This window comes from Bubalus kerabau, chromosome X, assembly GCF_029407905.1.
Source record: "Bubalus kerabau isolate K-KA32 ecotype Philippines breed swamp buffalo chromosome X, PCC_UOA_SB_1v2, whole genome shotgun sequence".
NCBI classification, from domain to species: domain Eukaryota; kingdom Metazoa; phylum Chordata; class Mammalia; order Artiodactyla; family Bovidae; genus Bubalus; species Bubalus kerabau.
Window position 1 is genome coordinate 156,035,421 of NC_073647.1, and position 24,765 is coordinate 156,060,185.

Sequence of the window (24,765 nt, forward strand, 5' to 3'; positions counted from 1 at the left end):
GGCACAAAAACAGAAATATAGACCAATGGAACAAGATAGAAAGCCCGAAATAAACCCATGCACCTATGGGTACCTTATTTTTGACAAAGGAGGCAAGACTATACAATGGGGCAAAGACACCTTCTTCAATAAATGGTGCTGGGAAAACTGGACAGCTACACGTAAAAGAATGAAATTAGAACACTTCCTAACACCATGCACAAAGATAAACTGAAAATGGATTAAAGATCTAAATGGAAGACCAGAAACTATAAAAGTCTTAGAGGAAAACATAGGCAGAACACTTGATGGCGTAAATCAAAGCAAGATCCTCTATGACTCACTTCCTACAATAACAGAAATTAAAAAAAAGTAAACAAGTGGACCTGATTAAACCTAAAAGCTTTTGTGCAGCAAAAGCAACTATAAGCAAGGTGAAAAGACAACCCTCAGAATCGGAGAAAATAATAGCAAATGAAACAACTGACGAAGGATTAATTTCCAAAATATACAAGCAGCGCATACAACTCAATACCAGAAAAGCAAACAACCCAAACAAAAACTGTGGAAAAGACCTAAACAGATATTTCTCCAAAGAAGACATACAGATGGCTAACAAACACATGAAAAGATGCTCAAAATGGCTCATTACTCAGTTCAATTCAGTTCGGTCGCTCAGTCATGTCCAAATCTTTGCGACCCCATGAATTGCAGCACGCCAGGCCTCCCTCTCCATCACCATCTCCCGGAGTTCACTCAAACTCACATCCATCAAGTTGGTGATGCCATCCAGCCATCTCATCCTCTGTCGTCCCCTTCTCCTCCTGCCCCCAATCCCTCCCAGCATCACAGTCTTTTCCAATGAGTCAACTCTTCGCATGAGGTGGCCAAAGTACTAGAGTTTCAGCTTTAGCACCATTGCTTCCAAAGAACACCCAGGGCTATCTCCTTTAGAATGGACTGGTTGGATCTCCTTGCAGTCCAAGGGACTCTTAAGAGGCTTCTCCAACACCACAGTTCAAAAGCATCAATTCTTCAGCACTCAGCTTTCTTCACAGTCCAACTTTTGCATCCATACATGACCACTGGAAAAACCATAGTCTTGACTAGCCGGACCTTTGTTGGCAAAGTAATGTCTCTGCTTTTAAATACGCTATCTAGGTTGGTCATAACTTTCCTTCCAAGGAGTAAGCGTCTTTTAATTTCATGGTTTCAGTCACCATCTGCCGTGATTTTGGAGCCCAAAAAAATAAAGTCTGACACTGTTTCCACTGTTTCCCCATCTATTTCCCATGAAGTGATGGGACCGGATGCCATGATCTTCATTTTCTGAATGTTGAGCTTTAAGCCAACTTTTTCACTCTCCACTTTCACTTTCATCAAGAGGCTTATTAGTTCCTCTTCACTTTCTGCCATAAGGGTGGTGTCATCTGCATATCTGAGGTTATTGATATTTCTCCTGGCAATCTTGATTCCAGCTTATGCTTCTTCCAGCCCAGCGTTTCTCATGATGTACTCTGCAGAGAAGTTAAATAAGCAGGGTGACAATATACAGCCTTGACGTACTCCTTTTCCTATTTGGAACCAGTCTGTTGTTCCATGTCCAGTTCTAACTGTTGCTTCCTGACCTGCATATAGGTTTCTCAAGAGGCAGGTCAGGTGGTCTGGTATTCCCATCTCTTCCAGGATTTTCCAGTTTATTGTGATCCATGCAGTCAAAGGCTTTGGCATACTCAATAAAGCAGAAATAGATGTTTTTCTGGAACTCTCTTGCTTTTTCCATGATCCAGAAGATGCTGGCAATTTGATCTCTGGTTCCTCTGCCTTTTTTACAACGAGCTTGAACATCTGGAAGTTCACGGTTCACGTATTGCTGAAGCCTGGCTTGGAGAATTTTGAGCATTAGTTTACCAGCGTGTGAGATGAGTGCAATTGTGCGGAAGTTCGAGCATTCTTTGGCATTGCCTTTCTTTGGGATTGGAATGAAAACTGACCTTTTCCAGTCCTGTGGCCCCTGATGAGTTTTCCAAATTTGCTGGCATATTGAGTGCAGCACCTCACGGCATCATCTTTCAGGATTTGAAAGAGCTCCACTGGAATTCCATCACCTCCACTAGCTTTGTTTGTAGTGATGCTTTCTAAGGCCCACTTGACTTCACATTCCAGGATGTCTGGCTCTAGGTCAGTGATCACACCATCGTGATTATCTGGGTCATGAAGATCTTTTTTGTACAATTCTTCGTGTATTCTTGCCACCTCTTCTTAATATCTTCTGCTTCTGTTAGGTTCATACCATTTCTATCCTTTATCGAGCCCATCTTTGCATGAAATGTTCGCTTGGTATTTCTAATTTTCTTGAAGAGATCTGTAGTCTTTCCCATTCTGTTTTCCTCTCTTTCTTTGCATTGATCGCTGAGGAAGGCTTTCTTATCTCTCCTTGCTATTCTTTGGAACTCTGCATTCAGATGCTTATATCTTTCCTTTTCTCCTTTGCTTTTCACTTCTCTTCTTTTCACAGCTATTTGTAAGGCCTCCCCAGACAGCCATTTTGCTTTTTTGCATTTCTTCTCCATGGGAATGGTCTTGATCCCTGTCTCCTATACAATGTCATGAACCTCAGTCCATAGTTCATCAGGCACTCTATCTATCAGATCTAGTCCCTTAAATCTATTTCTCACTTCCACTGTATAATCATAAGGGATTTGATTTAGGTCATACCTGAATGGGTCTAGTGGTTTTGCCCACTTTCTTCAATTTAAGTCTGAATTTGGCAATAAGGAGTTTATAATCTGAGCCACAGTCAGCTCCAGGTCTTATTTTTGCTGACTATATAGAGCTTCTCCATCTTTGGCTGTAAAGAATATAATCAATCTGATTTTGGTCTTGACCATCTGGTGATGTTCATGTGTAGAGTCTTCTCTTGTGTTGTTGGAAGAGGGTGTTTGCTATGACCAGTGCATTCTCTTGGCAAAATTCTATTAGACTTTGCCCTGCTTCATTCTGTTTTCCAAGGCCAAATTTACCTGTTACTCCAGGTGTTTCTTGACTTGCTACTTTTGCATTCCAGTCCTCTATAATGAAAAGGACATCTTTTTTGGGTGTTAGTTCTAAAGGGTCTTGTAGGTCTTCATAGAACCATTCAACTTCAGCTTCTTCAGTGTTACTGGTTGGGGCATAGACTTGGATTACTGTAATATTGAATGGTATGCCTTGGAAACAAAGAGAGATCATTCTGTCGTTTTTTAGATTGCATCCAAGTACTGCATTTCAGACTCTTTTGGCTCATTACTAGAGAAATGCAAATCAAAACTACTATGAGATATCACCTCACACCAGTCAGAAAGGCCATCATCAAAAAGTCTACAAACAATAAATGCTGGAAAGGGTGTGGAGAAAAGAGAACCCTCTTGCACTGTTGTTGGGAATGTAAATTGATACAGTCACTATGGAGGATGGCATGGAGATATCTTTAATAACTAAGAATAAAACCACCATGCTGCTGCTGCTAAGTTGCTTCAGTTGTGTCCGATTCTGTGCGACCCCATAGACGGCAGCCCACCAGGCTCCGCCGTCCCTGGGATTCTCCAGGCAAGAACACTGGAGTGGGTTGCCATTTCCTTCTCCAATGCTTGAAAGTGAAAAGTGAAAGTGAAGTTGCTCAGTCGTGTCTGACCCCTAGTGACCCCATGGACTGCAGCCCACCAGGCCCCTGCATCCATGGGATTTTCCAGGCAAGAGTACTGGAGTGGGACGAAAACCACCATATGACCCAGCAATCCCACTCCTAGGCATATACCCTGAGGAGACCAAAATTTAAAAAGACACATGTATCCCATTGTTCATTGCAGCACTATTTACAATAGCTAGAACTTGGAAGCAATCTGGATGTCAACTGACAAGATGAATGGATAAAGAAATTGTGGTACAAATACACAATGGAATATTACTCAGCCATAATAAGGAATGCATTTGAGTCCATTCTAATGAGATGGATGAATCTAGAACCTATTATACAGAGTGCAGTAAGTCAGAAAGAGAAAGATAAATACCATATTCTAATGCATATATATGGAATCTAGAAAAATGATACTGAAGAATTTATTTGCAGGGCAGCAATGGAGAAACAGACATAGAGAACAGACTTATGTACATGGGGAGAGGGGAGGAGAGGGTGAGATGTATGGAAAGAGTAACATGGAAACTTACATTACCATATTTTAAATAGATAGCTATTTTAAAAAATAGGGAATTTGCTGTATGGCTCAGGAAACTCAAACAGGGGCTCTGTATCAACCTAGAGGGGTGGGATAGTGAGGGAGATGGGAGGGAGGTTTAAAAGGGAGGGGATATATGTATACCTATAGCTGATTCATGTTGAGGTTTGACAGAAAACAAAATTCTGTAAAGCAATCATCCTTCAATAAAAAAGTAAATTTTTAAAAAAGTAAATTTAAAGCTGTAAAAAAAAGTAAAATTCTACCAGGAAAACACACACACACAAAGTCTACAAATAATAAATGCTGGAGAGGATGTGGAGAAAGGGGACTCGTCCTACACTATTGATGGGAATACAGATTGGCGCAGTCACTATGGAAAACAGTAAGGAGGTTCCTTTAAAAACTAAAAATAACCATATGATCCAGAAATCTCACTCTTGGCTATACATCCAGAAAAGATAAAAACGCTAATTTGAAAAAATACATGCAACCCAGTGTTCACAGAAGCATTATTTATAATAGCGAAGACATGGAAACAATCCAAATGCCCATCAACAGACAACTGGTTTAAGAAGATGTAGTGTGTGTATGTCAGAGAAGGCAATGGCACCCCACTCCAGTGTTCTTGCCTGGAGAATCCCAGGGACGGCGGAGCCTGGTGGGCTGCCATCTATGGGGTTGCACAGAGTCGGATACGACTGAAGCGACTTAGCAGCAGCAGCACTGTGTGTGTGTGTGTTTATATGAAGTGAAGTGAAAGTCGTTCAGTTATGTCCAACTCTTTGCGACCCCATGAACTATACAGTCCATGAAATTCTCCAGGCCAGAATACTGGAGTGGGTAGCCTTTCCCTTCTCTAGGGGATCTTCCCAATCAGGGATTGAACCCAGGTCTCCCACATTGCAGGGTGACTCACCAGCTGAGCCACAAGGGAAGCCCAAGAATACTGGAGTGGGTAGCCTATCCTTTCTCCAGCAGATCTTCGCAACCCAGGAATCGAACCGGGGTCTCCTGCATTGCAAGTGGATTTATCACCAACTGAGCTATCAGGGAAGCATACATACACACACACACACACACACACACACACAGTTTATAGGATTACAAAAATACATAATTAAAATATACAACAGTAATAACATGAATTTGAGGGGCATAAATGGGTAGAATATTCTGTTTCCTTTATTGTTTTGATGCAGAATAAAGATATTAATTTCAGACTTCCTTTAAGAAAACATGTTAAAATTCCTAGAGTATTATAAAAACAGAAAATATAGTGTATAACTTCCAAACAAGAGGGGAACAAATGGAATAAGAAAAAATAATCCAAGGATAAGAAAAGAAACTAGAACATGGAAAAGGCAAGACAAATAAAAAGCATAAAATAAGATGGCATATTGAAAACTCAATATATTTGTGATTACAATAAATATAAATAGATTAAAAGCTCCAGTTAATGGAGAAGGAAATGGCAACCCACTCCAGTATTATTGCCTGGAAAAGTCCATGGACAGAGGAGCCTGGCGGGCTGCAGTCCATGGGGTTACATGACTGAGCATGTGTGCATGAGGGTGGAGGGTGACAGGTTGGTAGCAATAAACTGGTAGAACTAAAAAAAAAAAAAAAAAAAAAAAAAAGCTCCAGTTAAAAAAACAGACTAGCCGACTGGCAATTAAAATCCAACTATCTGCAAGAAACGCATTTCTTTAGGACAGATAAAAGTTGAACATTATAAAGAGAGAGAATTATGTCACATTTGATAGTGGTGAATACTTATTTACTTAAAATCTTTTTCTCTTGGAATCAATCCAACGAATCTTCTGCTGCTGCTGCTAAGTCGATTCAGTCATGTCCGACTCTGTGTGACCCCATAGACGGCAGCCCACCAGGCTCCGCCGTCCCTGGGATTCTCCAGGCAAGAACACTGGAGTGGGTTGCCATTTCCTTCTCCAATGCATGAAAGTGAAAAGTGAAGGTGAAGTCGCTCAGCCGTGTCCAACTCTTAGTGACCCCATGGACTGCACTGCAGCCTACCAGGCTCCTCCGTCCATGGGATTTTCCAGGCAAGAGTACTGGAGTGGGCTGCCATTTCCTTCTCCAACGAATCTCCTACATTTATATATATTGTTTCTCAGTGTCCTAAATTGAATTCTATCATCTACCCATCTTTTAGTCTTGTGCTTCTCAAAGTTTGGGCTTCAAACCATGTGCAATGGAAGAACCTGTGCCCCACTCCAGACTTACTAATTCAGAACACCAACTCATGAGTATCAGGGTATCAGCCTTTTAACAAGGTCCCCCAGTTGATTTAAGTATAAGAACTATTGATTTAAATGTTGACCCACAAGGTTCTGTTGGTCCTCATCTACCTTCTGTTACACATGCACCAAAAATCACACCCAAAACTTCTACCAGTTATTGTTATTAACAGGATGTGTAAGCTGCCTTACCTCCATAATCCCCACCCCTGCCAATAACTATAATCCCACCTGACACAAAGAATATTTATTTGAATGAACCTGATGATTCTTAAAGCCACTTTGTCAACCAAGACCTAACTTGTAGGCATCATATCTGCATGTGCATCAATCTAATAGACATGTCCACCTGGACGTCCTAAATTACCCTGAATCTATCAGTTAGGATTAAATTCAGCTAACAGTAACAGAAAAGCCTAAAATAGTGGTTTATATAACACAGAAGTTTATTTCTTTCAAATAACAGTCTGGAATAGGTTAGTATAAAAATTCTGCTCCACAAAGTTCTCAGAGAGTCTGGCTCCTTTCTGCTTTCCACTTCAAAATGCCTAGAATATGGTTCCCATTTTATAGTTCAAGATAGAGCTCCATCCAAAACCACCACATTTCTAACAACAGAACAGAAGCAAAAAAGGAGAAGGGTACATTCACCTCTCTGTAACACACTATCTGTGCTTTTATCCCACTGACAAGGATTTAAGTGTCAAGACCATAACTAACTGCTAAAGCTAGAAATCTAGTATTTACGTTAGGCAGCCAAACTGTTACTAAGGGGAGAAAAAGGGGGGAGACCAAATACTGAATGACAATAGCATTCTTGACTACACCTTCCGAAGTTACCATGTCCCAACTTGAACTCATCAGTTTGCAGAACATACTGTGCAATTTCACACCTTTGTGATGTCTTTATCTCCTACCTTTATCTCCATTCTGCCTGGCAAACTCCTTCTCCTCTCTTAATACTTCCATCATGCATCTTTTTGTGAAGCGTTCCTTTACCCAACCACCTTTACCGCCAGCCTAAACAAACCAGATGTCTTTCGGCCACCTTGGTATCTAGCATATATCTCTATTTTTACACTGTTAACTTTGTATTGTATCTTTTTAAAAGTCTGTCCCTCCATTCATCCCTCTCCCAGTAGAAGGTGAACTTCTTGAGGGCAGAGACTATGCCTTATTTTAGTATCATATACAGATACATAAATCTGTATCATACTAACTTGTACAAAAATCAACCATTAACATCTGTTACCTAAAATTATGACAGCAGGGAATGGGTAAAAAGAGGTACCTAATAAAAAGAACATCATGGTATGTAGTACTGTAGAATAATGGGATGTCTTAAAATTCCAAATTACATAAGATTCTACTAGCAGTTACAAGAAGATTATGGTTATATGAGCATATAACTCATACTTAAGTACTGCCTTCCTCCACACACGTTACCTATTCATTTCCTACACTCATCTTTCTTTTCTTTCTGGTATAAATTAATATAGTGGGGAAAATCTTAAGTAGATTTATATTTGATTCCACTAATAAGTTCACATTTAACTTGGATCAAATGATTGGTTTCTGTGCTTAGACTCCAGTTAAATCTCAGCAGTTATTTCATCACAGAAGACTGGGTTAGGTATGTCTATGTCCTTGGAAGAGTCAACCAAGGAGCTTCAATATTTTGATGTCTTTTTTCTGAAAGAAAATATCTAGGCTAGATAACACAGTATTCAACTTAGGAAGCACAGCATTACAACTGATAAACACTTGACTGAAGTAACATACTAAATAATATACTAGTTTATGATGGCTTTCATAGTCAAAAATTTTTAACATGCATAAGTAAAATCTTTATAGAAGTGAAATCTTAACACTATCAAAGCACCAATTTAACTTGAAAAATCAACCAAAATCATGTAAAACATGTATAACAATTGCTATGCCCAACCTTGAAAAAAAATCTTCAAGATATTAACAATGGAATGCCATGTGTAATTTTAAATAGGATATCAACTATAAACGTAGCTAAGCACCCCAAAATGCTTACAGCAGCAAAGCTTCAATGGTGTAAATGTGGCCTGCAGCTTTGCCCATACTGGCCAGTGTGGTCTATCAATTCAGACCATTATGTTGTGCTGACCCTCAAGAATCCTAATTATAATCTTTTACCTCGAGTTCTCTAACCTGAACAGTGTCCTCACTGTTCTGCCTGCTGTTCCTCAGTTGGGCATGAAGTCCTACCCTCAATGTCAACAGCAGTTAAATCTAACTTCAATAAAATAAAAGAACATGTATTAGTTAGTTATTATCTTACCATTACTTCCTAGTGGTTGTAATATATCTCCTGTCAGGTTACACCACCCAACTGGGAAAATATCTCGACAATCATACTTGCACCAATAATTGAAAGCTCCGCTCCAGCCATCAAATGTGATATAAACTTCATCTCCTTTAACATTTCCAATAGTTGCAGGGCAGATCAGATAAGGGTTCTTTCTGTCTACAGCTTCAAGTTTCATCCCCACTTTAAAATTATTTAGAGGTGGCTTTGGTGGTTCCTACCAAAATATTAAAAAAAAAAAAGTTTTCATTGTTAAGATGTATTAAGAAGCATTTGCTCAACTGTATTCTTACAATCTTCAGCAACCAAAAATTAAGCTTCATGTTTATCAATGAAATACAGGAAGAGACAGTTCTCACAGATCCCTTTGAAACTCTGCTCTACAATATCTCACTTACTCTAGAGCATAGTCAAGAACCTAGAAGAAAACAAAACCAGCCTGATGGTCATTTATTCATTCAAGAAATATGTATTACATACTATGTACCAGGAATTTACCATTCATAGGTGAACAAAAATGTCAGATCCCTGTTCTTGTAGACATTACATTCCAATAGTGGTGGTAGCAGTGGTTGGGAGGCCAGACAGGATGAAGGGGAGGAAGCAATAACAAGAAATTTTAAGAGGGAGTCAAACAAACCTAAAAATATGTAAATTATAGAGTAATTTGAAAGATAAGTCCAAAGAGAAGGAATAGCAACAGATAATATCTAAAAAGAAACTCAAAATATAAAATGTAGATACAAGAACATCAAAGTCACAGTCTGGGGTTATTTATGATATGCAATCCAGAAACAAATATTTAAAAACATTCCTTCATTACAAAAAGCTAAAGCATACAAATGCTAACAGGATTCTTAGACCAAGGGCTACATTAAAAGCAACATCTTCTTTTTTTCCACTCTGCTTTTTATCCCAGTAAATGGCACCATCAGCAACCCAGTTACCCAAGTCAGAAACCTGCAAATGGCCCTAGACCTGTGGTTCGCAGCGTGACTAAACATTAGAATTTCCTGGGGCCACACTGCCAGAGATATTGATTAAACTGGTCTGACATGGGGCACATTTTAATTGCCCAGATGATTCTACTGTGCATCCAAGGCTGAGAACCACTACCCTATACGCATCCTTTCCCCCTAACACTCACATTCAGAGACTACAACCTGCCAATTCTACCCCCTAAATCTCTAGAATAACAACATTAAAAGTTAATTTTCTCTTCATTAAGACTTCCAGAAATCAGAAAATAAATATTAGGGAACACATTATAAAAAGGTTAACCTTCAATTTCCTCTATTTCTTTGCATTGTTCATTTAATAATTCTTTATTTCTCCCTGCTCTTCTCTGGAACTCTGCATTCAGTTGGGTGTTATCTTCCCCTTTCTCCTTTGCCTTTCCCTTCTCTTTTTCTCAGCTATTTGTAGGGCTTCCTCAAACAACCATTTTGCCTTCTTGCATTTCTTTTCCTTTGGGATGGCAAAGCAGACACATCACTTTGCTGACAAAGATCCATATAGTCAAAGCTAGTTTTTCCAATAGTCATGTACAGCTGTAAGAGTTGGACTATAAAGAAGGCTGAGTGCCGAAGAATTGATACTTTCGAACTGTGGTAATGGAGAAGACTCTTGGGAGTCTCTTGGGCAGCAAGAAGATCAAATCAGTCAATCCTAAAGGAAATCAACCCTGAATATTCTTTGGAAGGACTGATGCTGAAGCTCCAATACTCTGGCCACCTGATGCGAAGAACCGACTCACTGGAAAAGACCCTCATGCTGGGAAAGATGGAGGGCAGAAGGAGACGGGAGCAACAGAGGATGAGATGGTTGGATGGCACCGACTCAATGGACATGAGTTTGAGCAAACTCTGGGAGATAGTGAAGGACAGGGAAGCCTGGTGTGCTGCAGTCCGTAGGGGCGCAGAGAGTCAGACACAACTTAGTGACTGAACAAAAACAACCACCTTCAATTGTTGAGCATATGCACAGTTTAAATATTCTCTATATATTCATTTAATTCTCACAACAGTCCTATGAAGCCAGTGCAGCTATTATACCCATCTTGCAAGATGATAAAACTAATGTACAATGGCCTAAGACTACACCATAAGTATCAGAGCTCGATTTTAAGTCTAAGTAGCCAACTTTCTGGAACACTCTACACCCCAACATCTGCCAAGCCAATTCCAACTCTTCCACACCTCAAAGCCCAGTTCTCCTGGTCTCTATAAAGCTTCCCTGAACAATGCTTGCTATTCCGAGGCCCACCAAAGTAGCACTCTTGCCTTTCAATTGTGAAACTATTAAAATATGTTCACTCTTCTGAGATCTTTTTCATATTGTTATTTCCAGCACAGTACTCAATGGCAAGCATTTTTTAAATGAATGAACCAAAGAATCACCTGGAGAACAGTAAACAAGCTCTGAACTACCTCTTTCAACAAGATATAATTTTTAAAACCTATCTGGTAGATGGGTTCCTTTTAAAAATGTCCCCTTTAAACCCATCTCATCATCCCATGCTTTCTCTGATCCCTTAGTCGTGTCTGACTCTTTGTGACCCTATGGACTGTAGCCCACCAGGCTCTTCCATCCATGGAATTCTCCAGGCAAGAATACTGGAGTGGGTAGCCATTCCCTTCTCCAAGGATCATCCTGATCCAAGGATCAAACCCGGGTCTTGTGCATTGCAGGCAGATTCTTTACCATCTGAGCCACCAGGGAAACCCCTATTTCTTCTAAATTTCATGAATAACCTATCAAATTTTCTTACACAAATAAGTATTAATAGAGCTCTAGAAGAAAACAAATTTTAATTTGTTTCATAACAAATTAACTCTTTTTTCATAACACAGTAAATGAAAGGGCTTTATCACAAAACAACCAACCTCCTTCCAGATTTAGATAATTTGCAAAATGGTTCCCTCTACTGTCAACAAAAAGTAATGATACAAAAGTTGCTTTGCTGCTAAGTCACTTCAGTCGTGTCTGACTCTATGCAACTCCATAGACGGCAGCCCACCAGGCTCCTCTGTCCCTGGGATTCTCCAGGCAAGAATACTGGAGTGGGTTGCGATTTCCTTCTCCAATGCATGAAAAGCGAAAAGTGAAAGTGAAGTCACTCAGTCGTGTCCGACCCTTAGCGACCCCATGGACTGCAGCCTACCAGGCTACTCCGTCCATGGGATTCTCCAGGCAAGAGTACTGGAGTGGGTTGTCATTGCCCTTTCCATGTCCTATTTGTATGGAAATACAAAAAACCTCTAGTAGCCAAAGCAATCTTGAGAAAGAAGAATGGAACTGGAGGAATCAACCTGCCTGACTTCAGGCTATACTACAAAGCTACAGTCATCAAGACAGCATGGTACTGGCACAAAGACAGAAATATAGATGAATGGAACAAAATGGAAAGCCCAGAGATAGATTCACACACCTAAGGACACCTTATATTTGACAAAGGAGGCAAGAATATACAATGGAGAAAAGTTAATCTCTTTAACAAGTGCTGCTGGGAAAACTGGTCAACCACCTGTAAAAGAATGAAACTAGAACACTTTCTAACACCATATACAAAAATAAACTCAAAATGGATTAAAGATCTAAATGTAAGAGCAGAAACTATAAAACTCCTATAAGAAAACATAGGCAAAACACTCCCTAACATGAATCACAGCAGGATCCTCTATGACCCACCTCCCAGAGTAATGAAAATAAAAGCAAAAATAAACAAATGGGACCTAATTAAACTTAAAAGCTTTTGCACAACGAAGGAAACTATAAGCAAGGTGAAAAGACAGCCTTAAGATATGTTTTAAAAGAATATAGTTTGTCATTATCCATCCTTGAATGACTTCCTAAACACAAAGATACAATCTGCAAAAGCAAAAGCTTAAATAAAAAGGGATCATTCTCTTTTCTTACTGTAAGAAAATGATTCTGTTCTAAAAGGTGGCTAGCAAAGAATGGCCTTTTAACCTCCCTTTTGCTTACCTACAGTATGGTTCTTCTTACAGGCTATTTTCCCCTACATCCCACTGATTGAAGCCAGTCTTAGTATTATCTGCATTACCCTTCTGCCTGAAATATTTTTACCCTTGTAGTCTCAAGGTTCATTCTCTCCCTTTCTTCACATCTTCACTCAAATGGCACCTTCTCAGCAAGACATTCCTTGCCAAACTATCTAAAATGTCACCCCTTTGTTCTCCTTAGCATATACAACTATCAAGCATAATACAATGCATTTATTATGACTTACTATAAATTTACTCAGCTAGAAGGTAAGCTCCATAAAGGAAGGAGTCTTTTATAGCAAAGTCTACAGCTATATTCCTGGAGTCTACCTCTGATCACAAACTCCTATCCTTAAATTTCTACTTCCTTACTTTTAATCAACTACTTCTTTGATTTCATCAAGAATTCTAGTCCTTTAACCTTCATTTATTCATTTACAAATATTTACTGAGCGCCTACTAAGTCCCAGACACTACTGAAGGTTCTTGATATATATTGGGTTGGCCAAAAAGTTCATTCAGGTTAACAGAAAAACCTGAACACCAACGAACTTTTTGGCCAACCCAATATTAGCTGGCAAAATAAACAAAAAAAACCCACCTGTGTACTGCTCACATGCTAGTAAAGAGAAAGATGAGGAACATAATAAGTAAAATATATTCTATGTTATAAATTATAAATGCTTTGCAGAAAGAGAGAGCAGAGTAAGGGAGATCCAGAAAGCAATGTAGGGGAGGGGTTGTGAGATTATAAATAGGACAATCAAGGCTTCCCTGGTGGCTCAGTGGCAAAGAATCCACCTGCCAATGCAAGAGACACGGGTTTGATCCCTGATTCGGGATAATCCTGCATGCTGTGGAACAACTGAGCCTATGCACCACAACTACTGAGGCTGCACTCTAGAGTCCGGGTGCCACAACTACAGAAGCCAGTGTGCCCTAGAGCCTGTGCTCTGCAACAAGAGAAACCACCACAATGAGAATCCTGCACACTGCAACTAGAGAGTAGCCCCTGCTCACCAAAACTAGAGTAAAGTCTGTGCAGCAACAAACATGCAGCATGCACAGCCGTAAGTAAATAAATAAAATTCTTTAAAAATAAATAAATAGGGAAATCAGGATGAGCCTCATCTGGAAGGTGACATGTGAACAGAAGCCTGAAGGAGATTATTAGCCAGTTATCTAGAGGAAGAGTGCTTTAGGCAGAGACAACAGCTAGGAACCAAGGCCCTAAAACAGAGACGTGTCTGAAATGTTCAAAGAACAAGGAAGCAGCGTGTGGCTAAAATGTAGTATGCAAGTAGGAGGGCAGTAGGAAACAAGGTCAGAGAGATAATAAGGGGTCATATCATGTAGAATTATGGAGGCCACTGTAAGAACTCTGGCTTTTACCCTGAGTAAATCAGGGAGCCCCTGGATGACTTTGAGGAGAGGAGTGATATAATCTCACTTATGTTTTAAAAGGAATATTCTGGCTGCTATGTTGACAACAGACTGTAAAGAGATCAATAAAGAGGTTACTCAGTAATCCAAGTGAGAGATAAGGGTAAGGGTTGTACCAGTCTGACAGCAATTGAGATGGCAAGAAGTAGTTGGAGTTCAAATATATTTTAAAGATAAAGGAAATGGGGTTTCCATATGGACTGGATGCAGTGTGCGACAGAAATAATCACCAAGGTTTTTGGCTTAAGCAAATGGAAAGACAGTTGCTATTCCTTGATATGGGAAAGGCTGCAAGTTGAGCAGTTTGATGTCTATTAGACACATCCCCAAGGAGGGATACTGAGTAGGTGGGCTGGATATAGAAGTCTGAGTTGGGAGCAAAAGGTCTGGACCAGAAATATAAATCTGAAAGGCATCTGCATATAAACTAAACCTAAAGTCAGGAATTAGATTAATCACCAAGGAATTAATGCAGATCAGTTTCTCAAACACGACACTATTGTCATTTGGGATCAGAACATTCTGTTGTGGGGGCTGTTCTGTACATTGTAGGATGTTTAGTAGTATCCCTGGTCTCTACTCACTAGATATAAGTAGCACCCCACACACACACACACACAGTTGTGATAACCAAAAACATCCCCTTCATAAAGAACTACTGTATGAAGAAAAGGACGAAACACTCAACTTCTATCACACCCTTTCACATCCAGGTTACAGAGCATCACCATTTTCTTCTCTGTACCCCAAACCAACTTATCCCCTTGTCCTGGTTCTATTATCTCCAAACCTTAGTTCAGTATCACCCTCCACTTTACCTATTTACACTTAGCTGCTGAGCACTGCTGGAGAAAATTCCCACATGTGTATTACATGCAGTGCTACACATGTTTAGTCTTCGTCCTCAGGTGAACCCTCCAAAATACTGTCATATGTCCCTAGGTCGATCCCCCTCCCCATCCCATATGGCAGCTATTCCAAACCTTTATCATTTGCCTTAAGACCAATGTTTCCTCATTAAATGTTTATTATTTTATTTGTTAAATGACTTTCTCCCCAACCACAGAGTAAGCTCTCTGCCTTGGTGGTGGAATATAGTAGACTTTCAGTCTATGTATGAATCCTCCCCTCTAGCCTTTGTCAGTTTCCCATTTCAGAGTAAACTGAGGCCATTAGGAATGAACTCTAACAATACTCTGCCTTCACGATTATAAACTTCACTCTATCTGAGGACACTTTTCAGTTGGTCTTCAGTTCTTGCTAATGTAACTGATGAACTTCCTCTGTAAAATAGTCAAGAATCCGCTTTCCTTTTAACTGACCTCTACTAAGTTCCTGATATGGGTACTTATATATTATAAAGGTGAGTGGATATTTCTCAAGGTTCTAAACTTGACACTCTTCTCTCCTTCTCTGTATTGCCTTTGAACTGGCTCATTCACACTTAAGGCTTCTATCACTACCATTTGAGCTAAAAAATCCCAAATCCATGTACCCAAGCCAAATCTTATTTCTAAATTCTAAATATTTTATGTCAATGTCTGGTGGTAGTCATTCCTCCTCAAACTTGCCAGAGGCACTTTTCAACATATCAAAATCTAAACCCATCTTCTCCCTAAGTATTCACCTTCCTGTACTTCTCATTCTTTCTTCATTCATTGAACAAATAAGTATGTACCAGGACCTAGGATAGGCAATGAGAATACAAAGTCATATTAACTTCTCAAAAGGAACTATAGTCTAGGAAGCAAGAGAGTGAAAATAATAATATAATCCAATATCTACAAAGACTGACATATGCACAAAGTGCTACAGAAGTATAAGAATAGAGAGTTGAAATTAGGGAAGGTATCTTGGAGGATTTAATGCCTAAGATGAATGTTACAAGAAAAATAGGAGCAAACCATAGATAGATAACCAGCCTTTTTAAAAGGGGAACATGGTATGGACAGGCTATTACAAACAATTTAGAACATAAGATCCAAAGCAAGAAGTGGCGACTGTAAACCAGATCACAGGGTACCTTAAAGGCCATATTAACAAACATACTTCATCCTGAATGCAAATGGGAACTTCAAAGGAGTTTTAAGTATGGAATAATGAAGCATGGCTTCTGTATCAGATATTTCTAGCATTGTATGTAAGGGTGTTAGAGGCAGTTACAAAGCTAGTTGAATAGTCCAGACAAGAGAAAAGCCTGCAGGAGTGGTAATAAGTATGAAGAAGAGACACAACAAAGATAATTAGCAAGCTAAGTAGGTGGGCCTTCCTAATTAATCGGCTATCCAGAGCGCAGGGTCAAGAAGGAGTGAGGACTAGGAGTGGCTCCTAGTCAAGTTTCAAGCTTGGCTGAAAAGGGCACCGCACAAGTAAGTAAGAGTAAGAAAAGAAATCCAATAGAAAAACAGGCAAAGGCTATAATCAGTCAATTCACAGAAAAATAAAAGGCCATTAAAGATATTTTGAAAATTCCATTTCACTGGTAATTACTTCCATACAAATTACAATGTGATACCATTACCATCCCCACCTCCAAAAAAGATTCACCAAATTTTAAAAGATGGATAATATTCAATGCTAGTAAAGGTATGGGAATGTGAATATATCTAAACATTAATAATGGAGAACAGTTTGGAACACCCTTTTTAGGTGCAATTTAACAATATATTTAAACACTACTTGAAGGACATTGGAATTCTACTTCTATTAATAAAAGTGTAGCCATTCATACTTATATAAAAAGTTCTATACAAGAATGTCCACTGTAGATGATTTAAACACAATATGGAGACAACCTAAACATTAATCCTTAGGGAGAGTGAGATTAAATCAGTTATGGTAATCCATATCACAGAAGAGAGCAATACAACCTAAAATATGTATGAAACAAAATGGAAATTTCCAAAGCATACACACTTTAGGGGAAAAACTAAATCACAGAATACATTCCAATTTACATTTAAGAAATAAAAGTCCATATATGTTTGTAAATGCACAGATAAAGGTCATGAAGAACTATTTGGAGAGAAGAGTAGAATGGAGGAATGGATAGGATAAATGGACGCTCATTTTCCACTTTAGTTAAGGATATAGCTTGATTCCTCCACACACAAAGATAAATTACTTTTATAATTTTAAAAATGAAAAACACAATGTATGTAACATGTGACATGTGACTAGCTGATAAAACAATTCGATAATTAAAATAGATCCAATGGCTTTTCTAAAGCCACAGTCTAAGCTAATAAGTATTTAATAAAGACTATTACAAAACATCTCTTTTGCTATTAACTATTGTCAAATACGCTTTACACAGTGCCCAAAAGGACTCATTCACTTGTGCCCCTTGCTGGTAAGCAAGCCCACTTATAGCATTTCATGCTGCTCAAAGCTGTACTCAAAGAATTTTTCTCTGCAATGTAGAAATCATGTCAATTGACATTTCACATCTTTGTACATTTAATCTTCTTAAAAAAGTTTTAAAACTATAATCAATGTTTACCATTCCTGATACGAATGGCTGTAATAAAATTTAAGTGACTGAAAAAACAATGAGGACAGAATGAGAAATATTTTGACCCATAATTTAACTAAAACTTAGCTTTCATTCACTGTTTCTTAACACAGTGTACTCTCTTTTAACATTTTCTCAAGAGCATAAACTATTTTTGGATTTTTCCCTCTTTGTTATATAACAAGTATTTCCTTATAAAAAAAATTCTTTCTGATGACTGTTTTTAACATTCTTTTACTTCTGCAACCAAATCTGTCCAAATAACTTTCAAGTTTTTTGTCCCATCATTTTCTCCAATATCAAAGAGATGACTAACATTGCAAACTAAGAAGTTTCACTTCTGAAGGTAAATAAAAAATAATAACAAACATCTGCTTCCAGTCAAGTACCCATTTGTATCTGAGGTCAAGAAAGAGGTACTAATTCACTTTGACTACTGAGTGATGAAAACTGAGCCTTTTTTATGACTCACTGTTACGGGCTGAACTGTGTCTCACCCCCTATCCCACCAAAATACATATGTTTAATTCCTCATCCAATACCTCAGAATGTGACTGTATTTGGAGACACGGTCTTTAAAGGAATAATTAAGTTAAAATAATGTCATTATGGGGGGTTCTAATATGATCAGTGTCCTAAGAGGAGGAAATCAGGACACAGATATGTAACTAATGTAAAGACTCAAAGAGGAGAAGATGGCTGTCTATAAACCAAAAAGCATGAGAGAGTCAAAGTGAGAAAATAAACTTCTGTTTAAGCCACTGTTATGAAATGAGTTACATCTTTTCAAAATTCATAAACTGAAGCCCTAATTCCCAACGTGAGTATATTTAGAAACAGGGCCTTTAAGGAGGTAATAAAGGTTAAGTGAGGTCATAAGGGTGGGGCTCCAAGTCCAGGACTTCTTTACAAGAAAAGAAAGGAAAATCAGAGATTGCTCTCCTTCTACCACATGCACAGAGCAGAGGTCATGTGAGGACACAGTTTAGACTATAAGCTGAGAAGAGACACCTCACCAGAAACCAGCCCTGATGACACTTTGATCTTGGACTTCTAGCTTCCAGAAATGTGAAAAAATAAATTTCAGTTATTTTAAGCCACTGAGTCTGTGGTACTTTGCTACAGCAGCCTGAGCAGACTAACACATTTGCCAATCAAGCAGTTTGCAAAGTATTTTCAATACACATTAGAGAAGACAAAGCATTTAAGAATCCCCACTAGATCAATTAAAAAAAAAAAAACACAGCCCAGTTGATGGAGGCTTTTTATAACATGTTTCTTACCTTCTTAAAGAATGCTTCAGGTGCCATTTCAGATCCAGTCAGTGTTCGCAAGAGGAACATTGGCCAAGACGATGTGTTCATCTGGTACCCTATTTTATAAAATAAAGCAGGTATTTTTTTTAAAAGCTTCTCTGTGATATTATAGCAAGTTGGCATAAAAAACGTTCCATTTACCATTCTTCTCCAAAGAATGACTTTCTTATTGAGGAACGCAGGAAATGGGCTAGAGGAGCAGGTGCACCCTTCAATCAGTGCTACTGCATCCACTGTACTGTTAGACAAGAATGCTACAGTGGGGGTAGAAATTCTGATTTTTAAAAAGCCACTAGCTAGGGTTCACAAACATACACATATATGCTGGGAATGGGCCATAATACTAGGAGAGATCCAATTCAAAACCCAGGAGAGCTTCCATTCCCCACCAACCACCACACATGCAGAGTAGTAAGGCTACAAAAGACTACCAGCCCCTTTTTCCTCAGAGCCTCTGCCTTACTTCCTTTCAGAAAGACAGTTTTCTGTCAAACTCAGTAAATGTACACTTATGATGGTACATTTCACTGTATGTAAATTTTACCTCAAAAGAAAACAAACTGTAAATAAACAGTGAACTCTAGTTAATGATATGCATGCTAAAGTATTTAGGGGAAATGTACTGATGTCAATAACTTATCCTGAATTGCATTTAAAAACATAATTCACTGATGAACTGACAGAAAGGCAAGTAAGCAATAAAGCAAGTATAGTAAAATGATAACGGGTAGAATATAGGTAGTGGGTATTTCTTTCACCTTTTCTGTATGTTTGAATTTTTCATACATTAAGTTGGGAAAAAAGACAGCTCTCACTTTAGCAATCTCTACACACACTAAATGATCTTATATTAGGATTTGTATCAAATGCTATCAAAATAGACTCAACATGTGTATTCTCTAGAGATCTCATCAATTAACGGTGACTATCACAGCATGTGGCATGTGCAGCAGGGAGCAGGAGTCTGCTAGCTTTACTATTTTCTGGGGGCAATCTGTTACATGCAATACTTGCCTGCCTTGATGCCAGAATTGGTTGGTGAGAACTTTGCATGTATCCCTGATGAATACATGCATTAATACAGGGAGGCACATGAATCACATTGCCAATGGGTCCATCAATAGGATAAAATATACAAGAAAGTTCAGACAGAAAGTCATTTTATAATAATGTATCAAAACACCCTTAATCTGACTAGGAAAATAATTGTTGCTGGGGAATTGTAAAGGGTTGTTACACACTCCCTTAAAATAAATCAGTATTACTAGTGATACTTAATATTAAATAGTTACCAGAGCATGGATTCTCCACACTATTGTTAGAATACCGCATGACAATCATTCTCTGGTCCTTATGCCTTTCTCTTAACCTGCATCTTATCCTATTACATGAGGTACCATGACTTTTTTTTAATTTAGCATTTTCCTTAATTCTGAATTGCCTAGAGTCAAACACAGATCAAAGTTCATGTAAAAAACTCAAACACAGCTAAAACTAGTTCATGATATTAGGAAGTCTGGACAGTAGTTACCTTTGGAAAGGAGGAGGATATGACTGGGGATCAGCAGGAATGGGGCTTCTAGGGTGCTGACAATGCTCTCTTTCTTTATCTGGGTGTTGGTGTTTATACATGTTAATTTATAAGCTCGGAGAAGGCAATGGCACCCCACTCCAGTACTCTTGCCTGGAAAATCCCATGGACGGAGGGGCCTGGAAGACTGCAGTCCATGGGGTTGCTGAGGGTCAGACACGACTGAGCAACTTCACTTTCACTTTTCACTTTCATGCATTGGAGAAGGAAATGGCAACCCACTCCAGTGTTCTTGCCTGGAGAATCCCAGGGACGGGGGGAACCTGGTGGGCTGCCATCTATGGGGTTGCACAGAGTCAGACAGGACTGAAGTGACTTAGCATTTATAAGCTGTACACTTTTCTCCATGTATGTTAAAACTTTAAGAAACAATTTTAAATAATAACCTTTAACATTTAAATAAATAAACCTTTTAAAAAGTAAAACTATGTAAGTTGTGTTATATTAAAATGGAAACTAAACTATTCAAAAGCATCTCATAAGCAAATTGGCAAAAATTGTATTTTTTTATTATGTGGTGTCACAATACATACTAATCAGCATGTATTGCTATATATTTCATATTTTTAATTAATAAACTCTAAAAGTAATTTGAAAAAAGAATGATTATAAATTTTTTTTGAATGATTATAAATTTGGTTATGTGTCTGAAATGCTGACAATCACAACAGCTATGTTTCCTTTAAACAAAATACAAACACATACTAGCATACTGTCAATAGAGAAATAAAACCCAAACGAGGAAGCACTAAGCCTCAGATGTATATCTGTTACAGAAGTCTGTATGATTTAAGATATTATAAAAATAAGCAATAAAAAAATGTGAATGTTATGAAGAAAAGGAGAAAAGCAGAAAACACACATATCCTAAACCATCTTCTTGGGAATAACACATACTTGATTAGTTTTTAAAAATACTTTAAACCAAGTTAGTATTAATTAACCATTAGAACAAAGACAATATAAAATGATGTTGCTAGAAAGAAGTTATTATTGTCTTAAATTTTTACAGCATCTTTCACTAGTTGGAGACAAAAAAATTAATTGTCTCACTGTGCATTATAATACAGCATTTTCATTTTTAGCATTGTAAAAAAGAAACAAAAACCAATACCCACCATTCACTCAGAATGTGTAAGTAATAAACTAAATACTTATATTCTACAGAATACCATGGTACACCAAAGTATTAAAACAGAAAAATTTTTGCACAAAATTAGGGTCACGTACTTTGTTTCTTTTAAAAACTTGGTCAAAATCAAGAATTTTATATTAAAAACCTTTGCTAAAGAGTTCCATCAATCTCTTCCTTTACAAAGACCTAAAGGTACTGATTCCTACCCCTTTCACTATGATTTCTTCCCACACAACAGGTGTAATGAAATTCCCAAGCCTGACACTGGAGTTCCAATGTAAAATCATCTCCATCTCCTTCTGCCGTGCTAATCCCCATAACAAAAAGGATGAATGGCTCATTAGACAATACTGAGGGAGGAAGTGACTCATATCAAATGCTACAAACTTCTCCCCCAGAAGGGTTTCTGAATCTGCATGTGTAATCTGCTTTTGACATTTCAAGTTTTAAGGCAGAATGAGTCTTGCTATGGAGTGGGGAACCTTTAGCCACACATATGCCAAATATGTACTTAAATGAAACTCTATAACATATGGTACTGAGTTACTTTCTCAAACCTTCTCCACAGTAACCACCGTCTGTTTGCCAGAATGCCCAGGAGAAGAGATTTTTAAAAGGTCAGTTAAAATTATTTCTACTGAATATTACATTACCAAGAATATGTTGTTTTAAAACTGTTTATCCTTACCCAGTGGAGGCTGAAGTAAGTCCCCTTCCTTTTCACATGTCCCAACAGGCTGTATGTCTGGAGAATCAACAAGCCGCCAAAAGTCATTTTGGTTATCACTACCATCCAATCTTAAACGGAGCCTGGCACCTGTAACTCCAACAACTGTAGCAATACATACTGAAGTCGTATTGCGAGGGTCATGGGCTTCCAACTTCATGCCAACTTTGAAGTCATTAGCTGGCGGAATCTTAGACTATATACATAAACACATACAAATAAAATTCTGTTAAAACTCTTTAAGTGTAGGAAAATCAAACGATCAGTTATGTTACCAGAATACACGAGGAACATTTTAAGTAACAGTTGCAACAGTTGGTGAACAAAATGAGAGCTGTAAGGGTTAAGAAAAAGATCTCCAAATTCTCTCCTTGGCTTGACACACAGCCTGACATGGTTGCCCACTGCTTGTCACTCATCTGCCCACTTCCAGGCAAACCAAATACAACCTCTAAAATGCATCCTGAGTGTCTTTCTAATATAAGAATTTGATTAGGCCTTTCCTCTTAAAGTAAGCCAAAAGGCAGCTTTCCACTGCCTAATGTAAAGTCCAAACACTCAGTATAGTTTAAAAGCCACCACACTTTAACCTCACTCCCATACTATCACCTCTATCTACTTAGTGCTCCAGCCACCCATACCATCCCTCAACACTCAGGTTCTTTTACGCCCATGTCTCTTTCCTTTGGATGTTCTCTCTGCCTGGAATATCCTTCCCCTCATTACAACTACCTCAGATAGGACCTCTTCCGTGAGCCCTTTCCAGTATAGTTATCACACTTTTTTATCATTAATTATTTACATGGCTGTCTTTCCCTCCAGATGGGCAGTCATAAGAGCTTAGTATATCTGACATAAAGTAAATTCTTAATCAATGAATGCAAAGAGACCATCTGGTTCTTAAGCAGCACTGCCACAATCCCACAATCGCTTCACACTAATAGAACCTAATAACAGATTCCCTTCAACAAGTTAATAGTTTACAAAAATAAACATAACATGGTATCTACAGAATTTTGGCATACCTGTCTGAAATACTCTGAAGGAGCACTTAAAGATCCAGTCTCTTCCAAGTATTTTTCCCATTGAAAATGATCTGGAAAAAAACATGCAAAAATAGGTGGGTTTTTTGGTTTATTTTTGGGCCCTGCCATAGCTTATGGGATCTTAGTTCCCCAATCAGAGAGCAAACACAGGCCCATGTCAGTGAAAGTTATCAAGTCTTAACCACTGGATTGCCAGAGAATTCTCAGGGTTTTTTAAAACATATATAATATGTATACTAACTTTCAGGAATAAAATGGATTTTAGTTCCATATCTCTTTAAAGAAATACTTCTCAAAGGACAGATTCAAACTTCCTCATTTGACTACCAGCATGGAAATAAAAAATAAGACCATTTCCTGATAATAATGGTTCTGAAATAAATGATAATCCAGATCTTCCTGATGTAATGAGGACTGCATCACAGTGATTCTAAAAACGTGAACTCTAGAAACAACTAAAGAACTTTTTATACAGTAATAGCAAATTCTACTCATATGTCTCTAATACAAATTTACTCAAAATATGTCTTTATCATTTCATCCCATTACTCTGAAACTGTTTCTTTGTTTTTCACAGGGATCTAAAGGTGTGTGGCATAGCAGAAATAAAGCATTAATTTATGGAAAGAAAAACTCTGAGAACCAGCGTTGTTTCTCAACTGACTATTAGATCTCCATCCAGGGTGTCAAGAATATGGTGGCAGAATAAAGCAGAAACCACTCATCAGTGCAATGACTAACACAGATTGTTGTAATGATCTATATTTTCTGCAAACTCCTTCTGTTCTTTCTCTCACTTAGTCTTGATGACATAGGTCAGAAGGCAGTACACTTTTCCCAGACACTTCAATTCACTGTCAGTCACAATGCCCTGAAAGACTTGACAGCAGTATTAAAGGTACTATTAACTCACATAAACTTTAATTCTCATCAAACATGAGGGGTTTTTTTTCTATACTCCCTGTTTAATCTCTTTACTATAAAAATATTAGGGTTTCAAAGTTCCCTCCCTAGGGGAATCTGCGTTGCTAGCCCCTTAAACATTCTTCATAGGCTGTAACAGTTCCACTTACACACACACACATTCACACACTGCTGATAAATGTTTAACAGCCAGCTTTCCAGAAAATACAAACAAAAAGCCTGACTGGAACTGTTAGTGTTTGCATATTTCTGTGATGTAAATACCACCAC

At 38.3% G+C, this 24,765-nt stretch overlaps 1 protein-coding gene across 1 annotated transcript in view; it reads right to left on the minus strand.

Moving 5' to 3' along the window:
• The window catches only part of SCML2 (Scm polycomb group protein like 2), a 98,847-nt gene that overhangs the window by 43,510 nt on the left and 30,572 nt on the right, over nt 1–24,765 (minus strand). Inside the window, exons 4-7 of the mRNA XM_055563399.1 lie at nt 23,551–23,621; nt 22,487–22,721; nt 19,040–19,128; nt 8,766–9,009 (exon numbers count right to left, since the gene is read on the minus strand). Coding sequence (XP_055419374.1) covers nt 8,766–9,009; nt 19,040–19,128; nt 22,487–22,721; nt 23,551–23,621 — 639 coding nt within the window. The remainder of the gene's footprint in view (nt 1–8,765; nt 9,010–19,039; nt 19,129–22,486; nt 22,722–23,550; nt 23,622–24,765) is intronic.